The sequence below is a fragment of the Hemitrygon akajei genome, chromosome 27, assembly GCF_048418815.1.
Source record: "Hemitrygon akajei chromosome 27, sHemAka1.3, whole genome shotgun sequence".
Lineage (NCBI taxonomy): Eukaryota > Metazoa > Chordata > Chondrichthyes > Myliobatiformes > Dasyatidae > Hemitrygon > Hemitrygon akajei.
Window position 1 is genome coordinate 8,308,997 of NC_133150.1, and position 21,165 is coordinate 8,330,161.

General features: G+C 42.8%; 1 protein-coding gene across 1 annotated transcript in view; it reads left to right on the forward strand.

Moving 5' to 3' along the window:
* The window catches only part of LOC140717107 (signal peptide, CUB and EGF-like domain-containing protein 3), a 384,562-nt gene that overhangs the window by 156,225 nt on the left and 207,172 nt on the right, over positions 1-21,165 (forward strand). Inside the window, 1 exon segment of the mRNA XM_073030336.1 lies at positions 18,511-18,645. Within this exon segment, the coding sequence (XP_072886437.1) occupies positions 18,511-18,645 (135 nt within the window).

Genomic DNA, 21,165 nt, shown 5'->3' on the forward strand with positions numbered 1-21,165 from the left:
ACATTTGCACAAAAATGCCTCACCCCGGTAGCATTTTAAAACCGCATGAAATGCATGTTTGCATAGTTGACAAAGGGGTCACTGTCACCAGTCCCTCCCCACTCATTTTGACGGAAACTCTGTGTGGAGAGTTACAGCAGTACCTCTAGCTGATTGCTTCCACGGTATGTCAACTCTCAATTGTTACGCAAACAAAACTATGAATCAATTTGCCTCTGTACTACAGTACGTTAACCACGAGAGGACTGATGGAATAAGCGGCTGCTGTTTTTGTGCAGCCAAAAAAAGATCAATTAGACCAACAAATTGTGAAGAGGTATTTCAAACCAGCGAATGCCAGATTTTGCAGGAATACCATGAAAAACAATTATTAAATATTTGGACATATCTTGATTTAATTTCTTTATTGCTACCTTTGATTTATCAACTTTATGGTCCTTTGAACAATTTTCTGAGGCTTCGGGGAAGATGGTGTGCTAATGCTTTTCATATTCCGGATGCATTTTCAGTTGAAGTTGTGGGCACAACTTTGAATTTTAAATGTTTTGATGTCAATTGAACAAGAGTTCAAAGGAGGAGAGTAACACATAATGGCTACTGTTTGATGCATTTACCAACTGCAGAAAAGTTCCAGAAATGTTTGTATTTCTCCAATTTCATCATTAATATTTTAACCTTTATCAATTAAAGGCATGGTGTCTAATAGCAATATTTGCCTGCTTTGGTGTGAAGAAGCAAACGTGGTAATTTATTGTGGCAGTTTAAAATGAGAGTCATCTTAGGAAGGCATCCGCTTGGGAGGAGTGGCGAAGCCTCAGGATCACTGAGGTGGGAATCCAGGGAGGAGAAGGGGTACGGTCTCTGGAGCACTGGAAGAATCCCAGGACCAAGAAGGGTGCAGCATCTGGATCAAAGTGGAGTGAACTCCAGGAGACCAAGCACAGATTCCAGCTCATTGTGGGTGTTCCATTACACTCCCCAAAGCCCTGCTGTTCATAATATAAACCCTATGCTGATTTAACTTTCCAAAATGCATCACCTCACACTTATCCATATTGGAAAATGATCGGCCGCTCCTCAACCTATTTCCTTAATAGATCAGGACTTCCCCTGTAGTCTACAAGAACCGTCATCATTATCCTGTCATCTGCAAACAACACTGATCCAGCCCTCTGCATTAGCATACAAATCACATATAAATAATGAATAATGAGGGTCCCAATACTAACCCCCTGCTGCCCACAACTAGTCACCAGCCTCCATTTTGAGAAGCAATCTTCAACACAACCCTCTGCTTCCGAGCCAATTTTAAATCTTTCGAACACCGTTCCTAGATTAATTTGTGATGATCTAAGTAAATGATAAACTGTGAAATTATATATAAAAGACATGATGAAATGTGGCCTATAGTTACTTTTTAATGAGAATTTTCTATCTGCTTTATTTAAGCTTTGGAAGAAATTGCTGAAGAGAAAAATCATTCTTGCTCTTTGCTGATTATATTTAGTTCATGTGAATAACCAGGATAATTTGCATTGGGAGATATATCAGGGATTTATAATTGTGCTAAAATGAGGTACAGGCCTTACCCTGATTATGAATGTCCAGCTTATGTATAGCCTCTGTATATGAAAACATCTGTGGGAAGAGCAGGCTGGATTTGCTGACTGCTGTAGGGCAGTAAGCATCTTCTGCTGTGTGAGAACTCAGTTCTTGGCAATGTCATTGCAGCTTGCAGGGAACTCTGAATATATTTTATTTAGGGATACACCATGGTAACAGACCCTTCTGACCCAAAGAGCCTGTGTCACCAAATCACACCCAATTAAACTACTAACCCATACATTTTTGGAAAGTGGGAGAAAATTCCAGCACCCGAATGAAAACCCACCTGGACACAGGGAAAGAGTACAACTGCATTAGAGACAAGGGCAGAATTAAATCCAGGTTGCCGGTGCTGCAGTGGTGTTATGCTAACTGTCTGGCTACTGTGTTGCACTCTATGAAGAGCAGGAGGTAGAATACATGGATAGGAGTTGTCTGTGGGTTCAAAAATGTAACTCTTGATAGGCATGGAGCATCAGTGGGAAAATGTCCAGGATCTGTTTGAAGGGAACTACAATTGTAATGGGAGATATTAATCCACATATTGATTGGGCAAACCAAGCTGGCAAGAGTAAAAAATTATTGTACCATAAGAGGAAGTAAAAAGCACAGTTTTAAATGAACGTTTTAGACCAGTGGTTCCCAAACATTTTTGGGTTACTGCCCCGTTGCCACCAGTCATACCAACGACTTCATAAGTTGAAAATCAAAATTAAAATTTATCTTCTTTATTTACCACATATTTAAAATTTCCCATGCTTTTGAAAATTATTAAGATATACTAAGATGCTGCAGGGGCAGGAATTTGGAGAAAAATCTGAGTTTTGTTATTTGCAAATTATTCCTGCTGCAAGGTACCCTGAGCTGCTTCTGGTGTAAGTGAGAAGAAAGCAAACCCTACTGGCCCAGACAATCCTGGTGTTGAGTAATAATTCCCTGAGCATCATCGTTACTCCAGTTTTCATCATTGGTTGACATCAGCAGGCCAGATTGACTCAAATAAACTCAATTTAAAAATGTAACTCCCCTTATTTTTACCTTGCATCTCTGTAGCTATATCACCTCCATTCGTTCCAATGACCAGACTTCCATATTGTGTAAGGGCTGGGGAATCTCAGCACACTCTTCCTCTACAAGGAGTAAATAGAGAAGTGGAGTTAGGAAATCTCCAGCAGAGATTTCTCGGCCACTAGGTCCGGGATTTAAATATTCACAAGATAATTTCAAATACTTAGCAACAGTTACGTTGAGAAATACCAGAAGCTCCATGTGAAATTTCTGGCAAAATCCAGCAAAATTCTTGGCTAAAATTCAAGTTAACACCATTACAGCACACACTCAGGGCAGTCAACACCAATGAAGGATATTCAGCTGCTGGATTTTCAGAAGAGAGCTTTGTTGGCCAGAGTATTAAGTTTTATCAAATCAGGTTTTGAGTGAAGATAAATCACCTGTAATCTTACTGAGATGTCAGAAGCTGAGTAACGCACTTCTGTTCCATAAGATATGATTTAGTATTTGACATTAAAAATTTGGTAATAACAATCATTTTTGTTTAAAGAAATGTCCACATTCTCACCACCTTATTCATCTTACTAATTAATTTACACATCGGGGTGGAACTAGTACATTTGTAATATATTGTGCAGTTGAGTTTTAATGACGTATTCCAACAAATATTCAGCAGCATTTTGTGAAAATGATTTAACCTTAACTATAACTCAAGTTATACTTCTTCCTTTAAATGAAATATTTATATCTGAAATCCATGGCACTCAATATTCCTTCCCTCCAAAGCTGTCTTCCTAGATTCTTCATCCTCGATTTATTACTCATGTCACTACAACCTGTGATCTACATTTCTTGATCATGCTTCAACTCCAATGACCCCTTCCACTGATCTCCTAAACACCGTTCCTCAATCTGCAACTCCAGAGCCAATAGTAGTCCTCTTTCAGTCCTTTCCCTACCGCTCCCCACACCCCACTATCTGCCTCATCCTACCAGCGATCTCGACTACCAGCTCCATCATAGTGTAACTGACAGAGGAGAAGCCTTTGCCTGAGGATTCCAGTGTAAAGCTTTTCTGCTGTGAGTCACAACCAAGTCTCTTCACTGGAACATAAATAATTCCTGCCCATTATTCCTTGAAAAATGCAAAGAACTTCGCATTTCACACTCTTTTAAAAATAATAACTCTTTTGTTTTTCCTTTAAAATTGTTTAATGCTTTTAACATTTTCCCATTCTAAAATGACCTGTGTTTGGCTTCCCCTAAATATCCAGTATTATGGCCCAATAAAAGAAGCTTACTTTACTTTTGCAGTGGTGCCGCACTGGAGTTCCACTAAGAACTGGATAAATGAGTACCATACGCAAATTTGCAAAATTCCATTTGAAGCACAAAAGAAAATCATGCTGAGCTTTATGCCTTTCTAATACCATGTACTTCAAGTAAAAAAAATAAAAATGAGTGCGCTATTTCAGAATAATATCGGTATCTCTCATTTCATGAAGTCAGATGCCAAGATAAGAAACTGGGAATTACAGTCACTGGCACAGAAATACATAATTCCACCACACATATAATCAACACAAACTTCACTCTGTGCCTGATAATTGCATGCAATTTTAGACAAAAGAACTTTCTGTCCTCAGTGGCATTTTATGGAGTCTGTTCCTCCATGTATGGCCTGCCTACACAAGATGCAGTGTCACTTTTGATGTGGTTTCCATTTAATTCTCTTACTCTTGATCTTGTCACTTTGATTAATTTAATGTCATCTGCCCTCAAGTACAATTGTCTTTATTTCTTCGCTTGCTTTAGAGTTTTAAATAAAGCTTTGAAGTACTCCCAGTAGCATTCCTTTTTTAAAAGTATCTAATTCGTTGCAGACATTGGATACTGAAGTGCAGAATGTATTCCAACCTCGCTGGATAAATGTCACGTTCTCTGGAGATACTGAGTTTTTTACTCAGTAGAGCCGCACTTCACTTATATGATCAGTCCAAACCACAGCATGGCATGGTGGCAAATCATCAGCGTTTCAGCCAGCGTGTACAATGCAAGATTGTTTCATGGTCCATGCCTTTTTCTCTGTACCATCAGGGAGATGGTACAGGAATGTGAAGGCCCACATTCAAAGATACAGGAACAGCTTTTTCCTCCCACCATCATATTTCTGAATGGAACCCATAAAGTCAAGTCAAGTCACTTTTTATTGTCATTTTGACCATATCTGCTGGTACAGTACACAGTTAAAACGAGACGACGTTTTTCAGGACCACAGTGCTACATGAAACAGTACAAAAACTACACTGAACTACGTAAAAACTGCACTGAAAAAAACTAAACTACACTAGACTACAGACCTACCCAGGACTACATAAAGTGCACAAAACAGTGCAGGCATTACAATAAATAATAAACAAGACAATAGGCACAGTAGAGGGCAGTAAGTTGGTGTCAGTCCAGACTCTGGGTATTGAGGAGTCTGATAGCTTGGGGGAAGAAACTGTTACACAGTCTGGTCGTGAGAGCCTGAATGCTTTGGTGCCTTTTCCCAGATGGCAGGAGGGAGAAGAGTTTGTATGAGGGGCGCTTGGGGTCCTTCATAATGCTGTTTGCTTTGCAGATGCAATGTGTGGTGTAAATGTCTGTAATGGCAGGAAGAGAGACCCTGATGATCTTATCAGCTGACATTATAACAGCCCTTCATTATTCCATTTCTGCACTATTTATTTATTTTGTAATTTCTATTGATTAGAATTGAACCACTGCCAGAAACAAATGAGTCTTGCATTTCTGCTGACATTAACAGTCCAGATTGTGCTAGGTTTTCTGGTGTGGGTACTGATAAATCTCAGGATCATCTGCTGTAGAAATAATTCATTACTTGGCACATGGTAATAGCAAATCTTGTTTTCTGCCATTGGTCTGAGAATGATTCAGAGCCACACATACAAAATGCTGGAGGAACTCAGCAGGCCAGGCAGTATCTATGGAAAAGAGTACAGTCGACATTTTGGGCTGAGACCCTTCGGCAGGACTGGGTTTTGGCCCAAAACATCGACTACTCCACTCCATAATGTACTGGTTAGGCACAGAAGTACATTCAGCCAGAGACTCATTCCACCAAGATGTAATACTGAGCGTCATAGGAAGTCATTCCTGCCTGTGGCCATCAAACTTTACAACTCCTCCCTTGGAGTGTCAGACACCCTGAGCCAATAGGCTGGTCCTGGACTTATTTCCACTTGGCATGATTAACTTATTATTATTTAATTATTTATGGTTTTATATTGCTATATTTCTGCACTATTCTTGGTTGGTGCGACTGTAACGAAACCCAATTTCCCTCGGGATCAATAAAGTATGTCTGTCTGTCTGTAATGCTTTTCCTAGATGCTGCCTGGCCTGCTGAGCTCCTCCAGCATTTTGTGAGTGTTGCTTGGATTTCCAGCATCTGCAGATCTTCTCTTCTTTGTGAATGAAACAGAGTCTGCTAGTTACTAACAACAATACACACAGAATGCTGGTGGAACACAGCAGGCCAGGCAGCATCTATAGGGAGAAACGCTGTCGACGTTTCGGGCCGAGACCCTTCGTCAGGACCTGCTGGTTACTGACAGTTTTCTTGTTCTCAGCTACTGTATGTTTTTGGTTCACATTTTCTTTGGGGGAAGTACAGGGTTTGAAGTCAGACTTCATGACACATCTGAAGAGGCCTCCATTTTGTCACCTTGATAATCTTCCTGTTGTTTTCCCCTCCAATCCACAGCAATGTACACAGTCTGGCCATAATGCACTGGACTGGAGGGGAAGACAATAGGAAGATTTTGAATGTGACAAAAGGAGGCCTCTTAGGATGTGTGGTCATTTCTACAGTGAAATTGACTGAGGCTTCAGACTGGACAGACATTATATTATTCCAATGGCAGTGTTCACTACATTTCAGACAGCTTTGTGGCTCAGTGTGCTAATACTGTGTGCGGCAGGTTGCATCAAAAACCACTACGTATTACATAGCCATATCATATTACCTCTTGTTACATGACTTCACCCAACTACAGAAGTTCTCTTTTCTGTATCGATCACCCTCTCCCACCTTCATCGTGAAGTTTCTTTCTTTCTCAGGTCTGATGAAGAGTCCTCCATTTGAAACATTAAATGATTTCCTTTCCACAGATGCTGTCTGAATTGCTGTGCTTTTCCAGGATTTGCTATTTTGCTGTTTTTTTTACATTGTGTAGATTCAGCTTTTCTTGTCCTGCTTACATAAACTAGCCCTACTAGGCTGGACCCACAACCTTACCATTAACAGTACATTGACCAAGAAGCTTTGTGCGCTGGTAAAAGCCTCCAGTAGCTCATACTGACTGATCTGAGACACTCTCTTTGTTTTACGCACCCCTCCCATGTCTTCTCTCTTACTCAGAATTAATATCTATCATTCGCTCTTTCCCAGCCCTGGTGAAGCTCACACATGCTGTCTGACTTGCTCAGTTTTTCCAGTATTCTCTGATTTTATTCCTGATATTCAGCATATACATTTTATGATTTGATATTTAGTCTCCAGACACATTGCTTCTCTGTAACCCCTGAACACTCGCCAGATAGGTTTATCTGAACACAGACACTCTGCAGATGCTGGAAATCCAGAACAACTCACACATCACGATTTATTTATTTATGGTTTTATATTGCTATATTTCTGCACTATTCTAGGTTGGTGCGACTGTAACGAAACCCAATTTCCCTCGGGATCAATAAAGTATGTCTGTCTGACAAAATGCTGGAGGAATTCAACAGGTCAGGCAGCATCAATGGAGAGAATGAACAGTCGATGTTTTAGGCTGAGACCCTTCGTCGGAACTGGAAAGTGGGTGTGGGGGCGGTAGGCGAAGGGGAATTAGTACAAGCTGGCAAGTTGTATGTGAAATCTGGTGAAGGGGAAATGTGAGTGGGTGGGAGTGGAGAAGGGGAGATGAAGTGATAAGCTGGGAGGTAATAGGTGGAAGAGGTAAGGGTCTGAAGGAGAAGGGATCTGATAGAGGAGAGTGGACCATGGGAGAAAAGGAAGGAGGAGGGACAACGGAGGTGTCCTGAGGTAGAGGACCTTCTCCTCTATTTCTTCAGCCTATATGGGCTTGCAGCTTCCCCTTGTTTCCAGAATTCCACCAGGTCCACAATCCATTCCCTGGAAAGAACTCACCTGCACTTCAGTGTAAGTCACAGATGTTGTACTTTCCATGGAAACTTCCACTTAGTTCTTACAGAATCGGTCAATCCTCAGCAAACATACTAGTTACTAAGTTTCCCCTTAAACTGTGTAGATTCCCCCCCCCCCCCCCCGGTTGCGTGGATTAGAATTCCGGAGGACATTCCACAAAATTCTTCAACTGAATCATCAATATGAGAGGGTGGGCATCAGATCGCCAACAGCAGCTCCATACATCCAGCACGTGCATTCAAAACAAAAGCTACCACATTACTCAGCTTATCAAGTAGCACAACTCAGTCTATGTTGGGGTCTGATTCGGAGCCCGCCTTCTGGGTCTTGCTCCGGTCTGAGGACTCCGGACTCCGGGCCTTGTAGCCAGCCCTCCTGTCACCTGGAGCCATTGGATCATCTTGGCTTAAGGAGGTACACCTGTCGCCTATTAAAAAAGCATGAAGGAGGTGTGGGATGGGATGAAGATCATCACCGGATGCAGTGCAAAGCGGGGGGCGAACATAAGTGGAGATGTGGAGAAAGCGAACCAGCTGAACAACTTCTTCAACAGGTTCGACAGCTCAATCTCATCCTCACCGCAGAAATCCACACCAGGCTTACTTCCCTCACAGGAAAATAGCCACTCACAGGCGACCTTGCCCACGCCCAGGATTACGGCTGCACAGGTGGAAGGTCAACTGAGGAAGATCTGTACCAGCAAGGCGGCTGGACCGGATGGAGTTTCCCCACGATTACTGAGGGCCTGTGCGACTGAGCTGGGAGAACCACTACAGCGCATCTTCAACATGAGCCTGGAGCAGAGAAGAGTACCCAGACAGTGGAAAACATCCTGTATTGTCCCGGTACCGAAGAAACCACAACCAAAGGAGTTGAATGACTTCAGACCTGTTGCCTTGACGTTGCACGTTATGAAGACCATGGAGCGGCTGATAATACAGAATCTGAGGCCACAAACCAGGCACGCCCAGGATCCTCTTCAGTTTGCGTATAAGGAGAAGGTGGGAGTGGAGGATGCTATCACGTATTTGCTGCACCAATCACTCTCTCACCTAGAGGGGGTCAGTTGTGCTGTGAGGATTACATTCCTTGACTTCTCTAGTGCCTTTAACACCATCCAGCCCAAGATCTTAAGGCACAAACTAACGGAGATGGGAGTAGACTCTCACATGGTGGATTGGATAGTGGACTACTTGACAGATAGACCTCAGTATGTGCGGTTGGGAGACTGTAGGTCTGACACGGTGGTCAGCAGCACAGGGGCGCCGCAGGGAACCGTACTCTCTCCGGTCCTGTTCACCCTGTACACATCAGACTTCCAATATAACTCGGAGTCCTGCCATGTGCAGAAGTTCGCTGATGACACGGCCATAGTGGGGTGTGTCAGGAATGGACAGGAGGAGGAGTATAGGAAACTGATACAGGACTTTGTGATATGGTGCAACTCAAACTACCTGCGTCTCAATATCACCAAGACCAAGAAGATGGTGGTGGACTTTAGGAGATCTAGGCCTCATATGGAGCCAGTGATCATTAATGGAGAATGTGTGGAGCAGGTTAAGACCTACAAGTATCTGGGAGTACAGTTAGACGAGAAGCTAGACTGGACTGCCAACACAGATGCCTTGTGCAGGAAGGCACAGAGTCGACTGTACTTCCTTAGAAGGTTGGCGTCATTCAATGTCTGTAGTGAGATGCTGAAGATGTTCTATAGGTCAGTTGTGGAGAGCGCCCTCTTCTTTGTGGTGGCGTGTTGGGGAGGAAGCATTAAGAAGAGGGACGCCTCACGTCTTAATAAGCTGGTAAGGAAGGCGGGCTCTGTCGTGGGCAAAGTACTCGAGAGTTTAACATCGGTAGCTGAGCGAAGGGCGCTGATTAGGCTACGGTCAATTATGGATAACTCTGAACATCCTCTACATAGCACCATCCAGAGACAGAGAAGCAGTTTCAGCGACAGGTTACTATCGATGCAATGCTCCTCAGACAGGATGAAGAGGTCAATACTCCCCAATGCCATTAGGCTTTATAATTCTACCGCCAGGACTTAAGAACTTTTTAAAAGCTATTATTAATGCTTTTTGAGATAGTGATTTAGATGCATATCATATTTTTTTACTGAGTTAAGTATTGTATGTAATTAGTTTTGCTACAACAAGTGTATGGGACATTGGAAAAAAAGTTGAATTTCCCCATGGGGATGAATAAAGTATCTATCTATCTATCTATCTATCTATCTATCTATCTATCTATTAGGGGGCAGGTGTTTATAAGGGGCTCAGGAACTGAGCCTAGTTATGGGGTCGTCCTGCTCTGACGCTGGTTTAACCCGCTCTGTACCTGGCCCGCTGGCTCTGAATCCTGTCTGTACCTGTTTCACCTGCTCCAGATCCAGTTCTACCCTGGTTGCCGCCCTGCTCGGAATCCTGTTCTGCCCTGGTTGTCGGCCTGTTCTGTGTATGCTCTATCCGGTTGGTCTTGTTCCCCTGCTTCTCTCCTGTGCGCTGGTCCTGCTGTTCTGCCTTATTCGCCTTGCCTGCACTGTCGGTTGCCTTTACCAATGTACCTGGTGTATCACGGTAGTCCTGCTACTCACCCTGGACCCAGCTTCCTTCTGATCCCTTGCCTTCGTCGGGCAGATCCGGCCGGGGTTCTGCCTTTTCCTACCCTTTGCCTCCGTCGGGGATACATGCCGCCTTCATGAGGAATCGCATTTTGATGGTGTCCTAGATGCTGGGGAGGCTGATGCCCATGATCGAGTTGGCTGAGTTTGCAACTTTCTGCAGCTTTTTCCAATCCTGGGCATTGGCCCCTCCATGCCAGATGGTGACACAGCCAGTTAGAATGCTCTCCACAGTACATCTGTAAAAATTTACAAGAGTCTTTGGTGTCATACCAAGTCTTCTCACACTCCTAATGAAATTTAGCCATGGTTATGCCTTCTTTGTAATTGCATCAATATGTTGGGGCTAGGATAGATTTACAAAGATGTTGACACGCAGGAGCTTGAAACTGCTCCCCCTTTCCACTGCTAAACCTGCGATGACTGATGTGTGTTCCCTTGACTTACCCTTCCTGAAATCTGCAATCAGTTCCTTGGTCTTACTGATGCTGAGTGCAAAGTTGTTATGACACCACTCAACCAGCTGATCTATCTCACTCCTGTACAATTCTTTGTCTCCGTCTGAAATTCCGCCAACAATTGTGTCATCGACAAATCTATAAATGGTATTTGAATTATGCCTAGTGATACAGGTGTGGGTGTAGAGAAAGTAGAGCAGTGGGTTAAGCTCATGTACCTGAGGTGCACCAGTGCCGATTGTCAGCAAAGAGGAGATGTTATGAAGAGTGAAAGAGAGGCAAGGGTGGTTATCAGACCACTAGAACACGATGCTGGAGAGGTAGTAGTCTGGGACAAGGAAATGATGGACGAACTAAATAACATTGGAAGGCACTAGCAGATGGTGGAAGTTCCAGGCGTCGGGGGCATAAAATGTGTGAAGTTACCATAACTAGAGTGAGGCTATTGGAAAACTGAAGGTCTGAAGGTAGATAAGTCACCTGGATCGGATGGTGTAGACCCCTTTGTTCTGAAAGAGGTGGCTGAAGAGACTGTGGAGGCATTAATAATGATCTTTCAAGAATCAGTAGATTCTGGAATGGTTCTGGAACACTGTAAAATTGCAAATGGCACTCCACTCTTTAAGAAGGGAGAGAGGCAGAAGAAAGGAAACTGTAGGCCAGTTAATCTGGCCTCAGTGGATGGGAAGATGTTGCAGTCGATTATTAAGGATGAGGTCTCAGGGTACTAAAAGGCACATGATAAAATAGGCAGTAGTCAGTATGGTTTCCTCAAGGAAAAATTTTGCCTGACAAATTTGTTGGATTTCTTTGCAGAAATAACGTTTAGGATTGACAAAGGAGAATTGGTTGATGTTGTGTACTTGGATTTTCAGTAGGCCTTTGACAAGGTGCCACAAATGAGGCTGCTTTACAAGCTATGAGACCATGGTATGACAGGAAAGATTCTAGTATGGATAAAGCAGTGGCTGATTGGCAGGAGGCAAAGAGTGGAAACAGAGGGAACCTTTTCTGGTTGGCTGCTGGTGACTAGTTGTGTTCCATAGGGTCTGTGTTGGGACCATTTCTTATTATGTGTCAATGATTTGGATGATGGAATTAATGGCTTTGTTGCAAAGTTTGCAGACAGGTGAAGATAGGTGGAGGAGCAGGTAGTTTTGAGGAAGTAGAGAGGCCACCAAAATGCTGAGACCGAATAGGAGAATGAACGAAAAAATGTCAGATGGAATACTGTGCTGGGAAGTGTATGGTCATATACACTTGAGTAGAAGAAATGATGGGGTTAACTATTTTCTAAATGGAGAGAAAATATAAAAAAAACTGCAGCAGAAAAGGACTTGGGAGTCCTTGTGCAGGATTCCCTAAAGGTTAATTTGAAGGTTGAGTATGTGTGAGGAAGGCAAACACTAGCATTCATTTTAAGAGAACTAGGATACAAAAACAAGGATCTAATGTTGAGAATCAAGCACTGGTGAAGCCTCACTTGGAGTATCGTCAGCAGTTCTGGCTCCTTTATCTTAGAAAGGATGTGCTGAAACTGGAGATTGTTCAAAGAAGGTTTACGAAAATTATTCTAGAATGGAGAGGCTTGTCATGTGAAGAGCATTTGATGGCTCTGGGCTTGTATTCACTAGAATTCAGAAGAATGAGTTTCAGAATTCAGAAGAATTGAAACCTATCGAATGGTGAATGGCCTTTACAGAGTGGGTGTGGAGAAGATGTTTCCAATGATGGGAGAGTCTAAGACCAGAGGGCACAGCCTCAGAATAGAGGGGCGTCCTTTAGAACAGAGATGAGAAGGAATTTCTTTAGCCAGAGAGTGGTGAATCTGTGGAATTCTTTGCCCCAGGCAGCCGTGGAGGCCAAGTCTTTATGTATATTCAAGGCAGAAGTTGATAGATGCTTAATTGGTCAGGGCATGAAGGGATACGGGGAGAAGGCAGGAGATTGGGACTGAGAGAAAAATTGGATCAGCCATCATGAAATGCCAGACAAACTCGATGGACCAAATGGTGTAATTCTTCTTCTATGTCTTATGGTTATTTCTGATCCAGACTGACTGTGGTCTCCCGATGAGTAAGTGAGGGATCCAGTTGAAGAGGAAGGTACAGAGGACCAGGTTTTGGAGCTTGTTTATTAGTACTGGGGTCATGATGATGTTTGAACTCCAAGATGTAATCAACCAACAGCAGACTGACGTAGCTATTGCTATTATCCAGGTTATCCATGGCCAAATGGAGAGCAGTGAGATTGAATCCACTGTAGACTTATTGTGGTGATAGTGAGATTGCAGTGGTACAGGTCCTTGCTGATTGTGGTGAAAGATTGCAGCGGTACAGGTCCTTGCTTATTGTGGTGATAGATTGCAGCAGTACAGGTCCTTGCTTTGACAATAGTTGATTCTGGCTATGACCAACATCTCAAAGTACTTAATCACAGTAGATGTGAGTGCAACTGAGTGACAGTTGTTGAGGCAACTAGCCCTGTTCTTCTTGGGCATTGGTAGGATTGTCACCCTATTGAAGCACGTGGGAACCTCCGAGTGTAACAGTGAAGATGTCCTTGAACACTCCCATCATTTGGTTGGTACAAGTTTCCAATGCCCTACTAGGTACACCATCAGAGCCTGAAGCCTCGTGAAAGAAGTTCTGACGTCGGCCTTGAAGACAGAGGTAAAAGGGTCAGAAGATGCTGTAGGGATTTACACAGATGTAGTTTTATTTTCCATTTCAAGGGAGGTTAAGCTCATCTGGGAGTGAAGCATCACCACCATTCATGGTGTTAGGTTTCACTTTGTAGGGAATATGTAATGACAAGCAAACCCTGCTATGTTGATGTGCATCCAATTCCATCTCTAACTTCAATCAGAATTGGTTTTTGAATTTTGCCAGTCCACTGACTCAAAGTAGTCCTGTAAATGCTCCTTCATCTCCCTTGACCATACCTTCTTGGTCCTCGCCACTGGTACTGTTATCTTTAGTTTCTGCCTGTATGCCAGGAGTTGAAGTACAGCCAGGCCATTGGACTTTCCAAAGTGTGGGCGTGGGATGGCACAGTAAATGTCCTTGATAGTGGTATAACAGTGGTCAAGTGTGTTGGCACCTCTGGTTCCACAAGAGATATGTTGCTGGTATTTGTTCAACGACTTCTTCAAGTTGGCCTGGTTGAAATAGCCCACAATGATAGGGAAGGCATTGGGGTGTGTTTTTCCTTGACTGCTGATCATGGTGATCAGCTCCGCCACTGCCTGCTTGGAAAATACTACTACCAGGATGACTCCCTCAGCAGATAAAATGGACAATACTGACTGGTACACGTTCCAGGTTGGGTGATCAGGACTGAGCCAGAACCGTGGTCTATGCACCAGGTTGGGTGAGCAAACCCAGACAAAACCATGGCCTGTGCACCACGATGAGTTAATGATGAAACATACCCCACCTCCTCTACCTTTAGAAGAGACAGCTGCCCTGCCTTTCCGGTGGGTACGTTTCTCATTGTGTACGTACAGGGGGGTTAGATAGTGGATCTGTTATTATGGGTACGTTTCTCATAGTGTACGTACGGGGGGGGTTAGATAGTGGATCTGTTATTATGGGTATTTTTCTCATTGTGTACATATGGGGGGGTTAGATAGTGGATCTGTTATTATGGGTACGTTTCTCATTGTGTACGTATGGGGGGTTAGATAGTGGATCTGTTATTATGGATATGTTTCTCATTGTGTATGTACGGGGGGTTAGATAGTGGATCTGTTATTATGGGTACGTTTCTCATTGTGTACGTATGGGGGTTAGATAGTGGATCTGTTATTATGGATATGTTTCTCATTGTATACGTACGGGGGGGGTTAGATAGTGGATCTGTTATTATGGGTACGTTTCTCATTGTGTACGTACGGGGGGTTAGATAGTGGATCTGTTATTATGGGTACGTTTCTCATTGTGTACGTATGGGGGGGGGTTAGATAGTGGATCTGTTATTATGGGTATTTTTCTCATTGTGTACGTATGGGGGGGTTAGATAGTGGATCTGTTATTATGGGTACGTTTCTCATTGTGTACGTATGGGGGGTTAGATAGTGGATCTGTTATTATGGATATGTTTCTCATTGTGTATGTACGGGGGGTTAGATAGTGGATCTGTTATTATGGATACGTTTCTCATTGTGTACGTATGGGGGGGGTTAGATAGTGGATCTGTTATTATGGGTACGTTTCTCATTGTGTACGTATGGGGGGGTTAGATAGTGGATCTGTTATTATGGGTACATTTCTCATTGTGTACGTATGGGGGTTAGATAGTGGATCTGTTATTATGGGTACGTTTCTCATTGTGTACGTATGGGGGGTTAGATAGTGGATCTGTTATTACTGATACTGCTTATTTGTTGCTATTGAGATGTAGCTGCTGTATATTCACATCTAGCTAGATGCCATCTGTTTAACATCGACTTTGATGAAGTGCTTCATTTGAAACATTATCCTTTGTCTCGGCTCTGATTGTTTTGTGTTTCTACCTTTTTCTGTTTTGATTTCATATTTCACTGTTTCTATTCCTTTTATCCTAGGCCAATTTAGTTTATTTGTTTAAGAACAAAGATTATGTGATTTGGGATTAGTTACCAGTTACTCAAGCAAGGGGTGGATATAAAATCACAGGAGCTTTTAATAACAATTAATCAGGCCTTTAGGAACTGATTCAGTTCTGTGTGAAGTGCATAGTGCATAGGCTGGACAAAATAAAGTCATCAATGTTGTAACTGATTGCTGGCCAGGGATTTAATTCATAGTGAGAGAGCAAATTTACTGACTTAGAAATCTGAGTTGGTACATTCACTTGTTCCTTCACTTCCCATATATACTGCATAATTCAAGAACTTAATTTTTCTAGTGGAAAGTTAGATTTTCTCTTTCCTCTCAAAATGGGAATGTTGTGTTGGGAACTTCTCTGTTATCTTCCTTGCTAACTTAACTCTTCATGATGCAATCTGCAATCATCTAATCACAGGTTCATTTACAGTGAAATGATTTGAAGCAAAAAGTATTTGCATAGGGGAAGAGCAAATCATGTCTCGACTATCAATCACAAACAGCAGTTTGTCACTTTTTGCGTGATTGGTCTGGATGATTCCCCGTGGGAACGTTGCTGAGCTGCTACTGGCATCAGGGAGAGATACAATATGGAAACAGACCCTTTGGACCACCAAGTCTGTGCCGACCACCAAGCACCTGTTTACACTGATGCTACATTAATCCTTTTTGTTTTTAATTCTCCCCACATTCGCATCAATTCCCTCCAGGTGCTCTTACCCACCCACACATTAGGGACAATTTACAGTGGCTACAGGTGATACAGTGGATTCCAGTCAGTTGGGACACATCGGGACCAGCGCCCTTTTGACTCAATTAATTAAGCGGCTGGCTCAATTAGCCGAAGTTTCATGGAAATAGTTAAAAAGGTATAAAAAAGACAAGCTACTGTTTAATTATTATTTAAATGAAATACAGAACAAATTAGAACACTGCCAGTGCTGCTACAGTACTTTAAAATTGTGTTTTAGTTCCTGATAGTAATTAACAAAGGAATTTATCCAGAGTGCGTCACTATAAATCAGCACGGACGCCTAGTGCAGATAGTGGACTGCCTTCATACGATGATTGCATCCTCCAAATCTTCATTTTTATTGTAACATTCACTGTGATGGTCTTCAAGTTCTTCGTTGTTCACAACTTGTTGAAGTAGTGAAATTGTATCATTTTCACTCTTAAACAATGAAAATCTGCAGATGCTGGAAATCCGAGCAACACACACAAAATGCTGGAGGAACTCAGCAGGCCAGGCAGCATCTATGGAAAAGAGTAAACAGTGGACGTTTCGGGCCAGGACCCTTTGGCCAGTCCTGATGAAGGGTCTTGGCCTGAAGTGTCGACAGCACTCTTTTCCATAGATGCTGCCTGGCCTGCTGAGTTCCTCCAACATCTTGTGTGTGCTGCTCATTTTCACTCCTGGCCATTTCTGGTATTTCCAACCTGAATGCTTGAAACTGTAGTGAGCGAATCAGTTCTGAATTGTCTTACTGCCTCATTCTCACATTTTGTACACAAACACAAGTAACAGATGCTATTTAAAAACTGTTCCCACTAAGCACGGTGTAGAGTCTTTACGGCACCACAAGTGTACGCAACTGATGCTCGTTTATTTATTTATTTATTATCTTCCCCCCCCCCCCCTTTTTTTTCTCTCTCCTATTTTTTCTTTCTCCTTTTTTTCTCTCTCTGCCCCTCTCACAATCACTCCTTGCCTGTTCTCCATCTCTCTCTGGTGCTTCCCCTCCCCCTTTCTTTCTCTCTAGGTCTCCCGTCCCATGATCCTTTCCCTTCTCCAGCTCTGTATCCCTTGCCAATCAACTTTTCAGCTCTTAGCTTTATCCCTCCCCCTCCTGTCTTCTCCTATCATTTCGGATCTCCCACTTTCATATCTCTTACTATCTTTTCTTTCAGTTAGTCCTGACGAAGGGTCTCGGCCCGAAATGTCGACTGTACTTCCTATAGATGCTGCCCGGCCTGCTGCGTTCCACCAGCATTTTGTGTGTGTTGCTTGAATTTACAGCATCTGCAGATTTCCTCGTGCTAGTTAGAAACTGTTCGGCAGCAGTCTCCTATCCCAGTTAAGTCAGACAGCTGGGATAGCATGGCAGTGTAGTGGTTAGTACAGTACCAGCGACCCAGATTCATTTCTCACTGCTGCCTGTAAGGAGTTTGTACGTTCTGCTCGTGACCGCTTGTTTCCTCTGAGTGCTCCAGTTTCCTCCCGCAGTCCAAAGACATACTGGTTGGTAGATCATGTCATTGTAAATTGTCCCGTGATTAGGCTGGGATTAAGTTCGGGGATTGTCGGCTCAAAGGGCCAGAAGGGCCTGTTCCACGCTGTATCTCAATAAATAAATAAAATGAAAAAGTGCACTAATGCCTCAGTGGTGAAGAAGTAGGTGAATGTGCTGGTCTCCGAACTCTGGCACACTCCGAATTTCATATGGATGCTGGCCTGTGAGGGGAATCTCACCGATGATTCTCGGGTGTCCCATCAGCAGAAAGTGGGTAGAGCGCCTGCCATTGTCCGGTGACGGTACGTCCAGAAACACAGCATGACTTGGGGAGCACGCCATGGGAATTCTGCCAAGGATTTGGGTTCGGCTTCTCTGGTGTGAGACTAGCTAAGTCGGGATCACCTTAAAAGAGGAATCACTTACGTGCCAGAGTTTTTGTCATTTTTAAATTACCAACATAATAGAATTCCACATCTTCTCTTTAGCTGTGCTTTGGAACACTCCATGTGGCAAGTACAAACTGGAGTTCAACTTTACTATATTTAAAGTAACCTTGTACTTTGCTTCAGAGAGGGCCGGGGGATTGGCCAGGATATGGCCTGGAATGGAAGACTGGACTTGTTTTACTTTATATGTCATAATATTCTTATTTTCAAAATGTATTGCTCATAAGCATGTGACAGGTAAAGGTGAGGCCCAGTTTACTACACATAGATTGGAACCCTAAAATCTTCAGTTGTAATGACCTCTCTGTATTTCTTTTCTATAGATGTGGATGAGTGTGGAGACAGCAATGGTGGATGCCAGCAGATCTGTGTCAATATGATGGGAAGCTATGAGTGTCGATGCCGGGAAGGATTCTTCCTCAGTGACAACCAGCACACCTGTATCCTGCGTCCTGAAGGTTTGATTCAGTTAGCTCTACAATGTCCGTCCGGTTGAAGTAAAATCCAGTTGGGTTCACTCCTGTTTCATGCCAATATTACCTCTGGTTTTCTCATAGTCCCCTCTTGACAAAATGAATCACTTCCAAAATAAGCTGTGCATGGCATGATGATATCTCAGCTGATACAGTAAACAGTTTTGTCCATCTACCTCACTGAGGTTCCACTGAAAGGTATATGACTATTCTTCAAGGGATAAACTATAAGTGACAAGGAAAGAGTGGTGGACAAAATGGTCTGGTGGAGTTACTTCCTCCTGTGGGAGAGTTAGCAAAATGTTAGCTCTGTTTCGTTTACGCCACATGCTCGATATTTTGAGCATTGTCGGTTTCTATTACTGTTGGAGGAGAGCTGGTAAGCAAATAACAGATTTAGGATGTAAACCAGTCTGCTGGTGGGGACTCTGAGTCAAGCAGTATCTTTAGGGAATAAAAGAATTGTTGATGTTTCAGAATGAAATCCTGCTTTGGGCTCTGTTGATATTTATTAATATGATTAACAAACAAGTTAATTCAACCTTTGAAAACCATCAAAGTTGGCTTACGAACAAAATAGACTTTCAGCATTTCCTATGCTATATATCGTTTTGATTGTGGCCGATTTGGCAGAAGTACAACTAGAGGATCAGCTGTAATATTTCATAAGGTAACAAATGTCATAGTTTGCCTGTTATTGTATTTGATGACAGTACCTGAAATCTCTCCATACATGTGATTGGAGCTATTGCTCCTTCTTAGTGCTACTACAAATGAGGGCTAGGAACATAAACACCAGCTTCGGCTCACTGGGCAGAATGGCAGTATGTTGTGCTGTACATTCTTGTCCTGATCTTATTTCACATATGGCAACCATCTGGGAAATTACTCCAAGAGCAGGTTCTCTTTCTAGATCATTTGTAAATTAGGAAATCTAAAGATAATATTATGAAAAAAAATCTTATTTCATTGCAAATGGTTGAGCCACATGCAGGCATTCCAAAATGTTTGAAAAATGGCAGGACTATCAACGTATTTAAGAGACAGCTTGATTAATGCTTCACATGTAAACACTTTGACTAAAGTGGAAAATACAAGATCCCATTCTGCCAAAGTATTAACTTGTCTTCTCTTTCCTGGCTAGAACTTCTGTTACATAGTGCAATGTTATTGCATGTGATATTGAAGGATTTTCATCTAAAAACTCAAAGATTAATGCCATCAGCTCCTTTGTACAAAGCTCAGCTGTTTGCAACATTGGTTTTGAAGACAAGAGACTGCAGATGTTGCAGTCTGAAACAAAAAAAAAGAACACTGGGATAACTCAATAGATCAATGAGCATCTAAGGAGGCTTGATGTGTATGTCGACATTTTGAGTCAAAACCCTGCAACAGGGTCTTTTTGCAAATGTATGGAGACCATCAGGCATGCATAGTGGTGTCAAATATTGTATTGCCTTCACTTTGATATCATGTGAAAAATGCATGAAGGAGCATTTGAAGATGGTTTTGCTGTCACGTGAAGAGGACCCCTGGGCTATGAACTTAATTCTCATTTAAGTTGTATTTTCCTCTCTTACTGCTGATTCCTGATGGTAATTCCTGCTGACTTCGGTCAGATCACGTTTGGGACTTCTCTGTCCCATCCTGATTCCCCTAAATGTGCAATTACTCTGGCATTTGATGTTCTGACCACATCCCCACATCCCACCCCCAGTTACGAGTGGCTCCACAACTCACCTGTTTTACAAGGAAATCCTTGTGTAGGTTTATCCTATTGTGCTCAATGTGCATCTTCAATGTCAGGATTTTATTACAGATGTGCCAATTTAGCCGGAATTCACAGAGAACTAGCTCACTAGGATAATGTGGGGCTAAGTTAACTGATCTTTCCACACTATTGGACACAGTCCCAGTGGGAATAGGCCAGGGCATTTGTTGAGACTTGCAGGTACTGATTGGAGCTGCTACACGTGTGTTGGAGCAGTTGACCTTTATCCCTCTTCTGCGATGTTCCATTGAGATCGGCTTCGGAACATAGTCCAGAGCTCCTGCTGGATGAGTGCACAAAACTGAGGACAAATGTCAACAGGCAGGTTGAGTTACACCAAAACAGTCAACAGGCACCAGGCCAGGCAATATTGATGGACACAATCTTTTTGCTCAGTTATGCTTCTTAGATTGCTCAAAAAATCAGTTCCTGTGAAGTGAACTTTACAACAATCGGGAAACTAAAGAAAGCACTTGGATTCCAAAGAAGCTCCCTTGCAAAAAGGTGGTCAGCGCAAGACAGGGCAATGCCTTTGTTGTGAAGCAACAAAACTGATTTTCTTTCAAAATAACAAATTTAGAGCTATTTCTAGGCATCACCATCATGGGCAGCAGATCCAGAACAAAAGCAATGAAGGTTATGAAGCCATCTGCCCTGATTTTCATCTGGCAGTGAACGGGAAAGTCTGTGTGTGCAGAGGGCTTTCACACCCTACCATTACACTTGCATTTCTG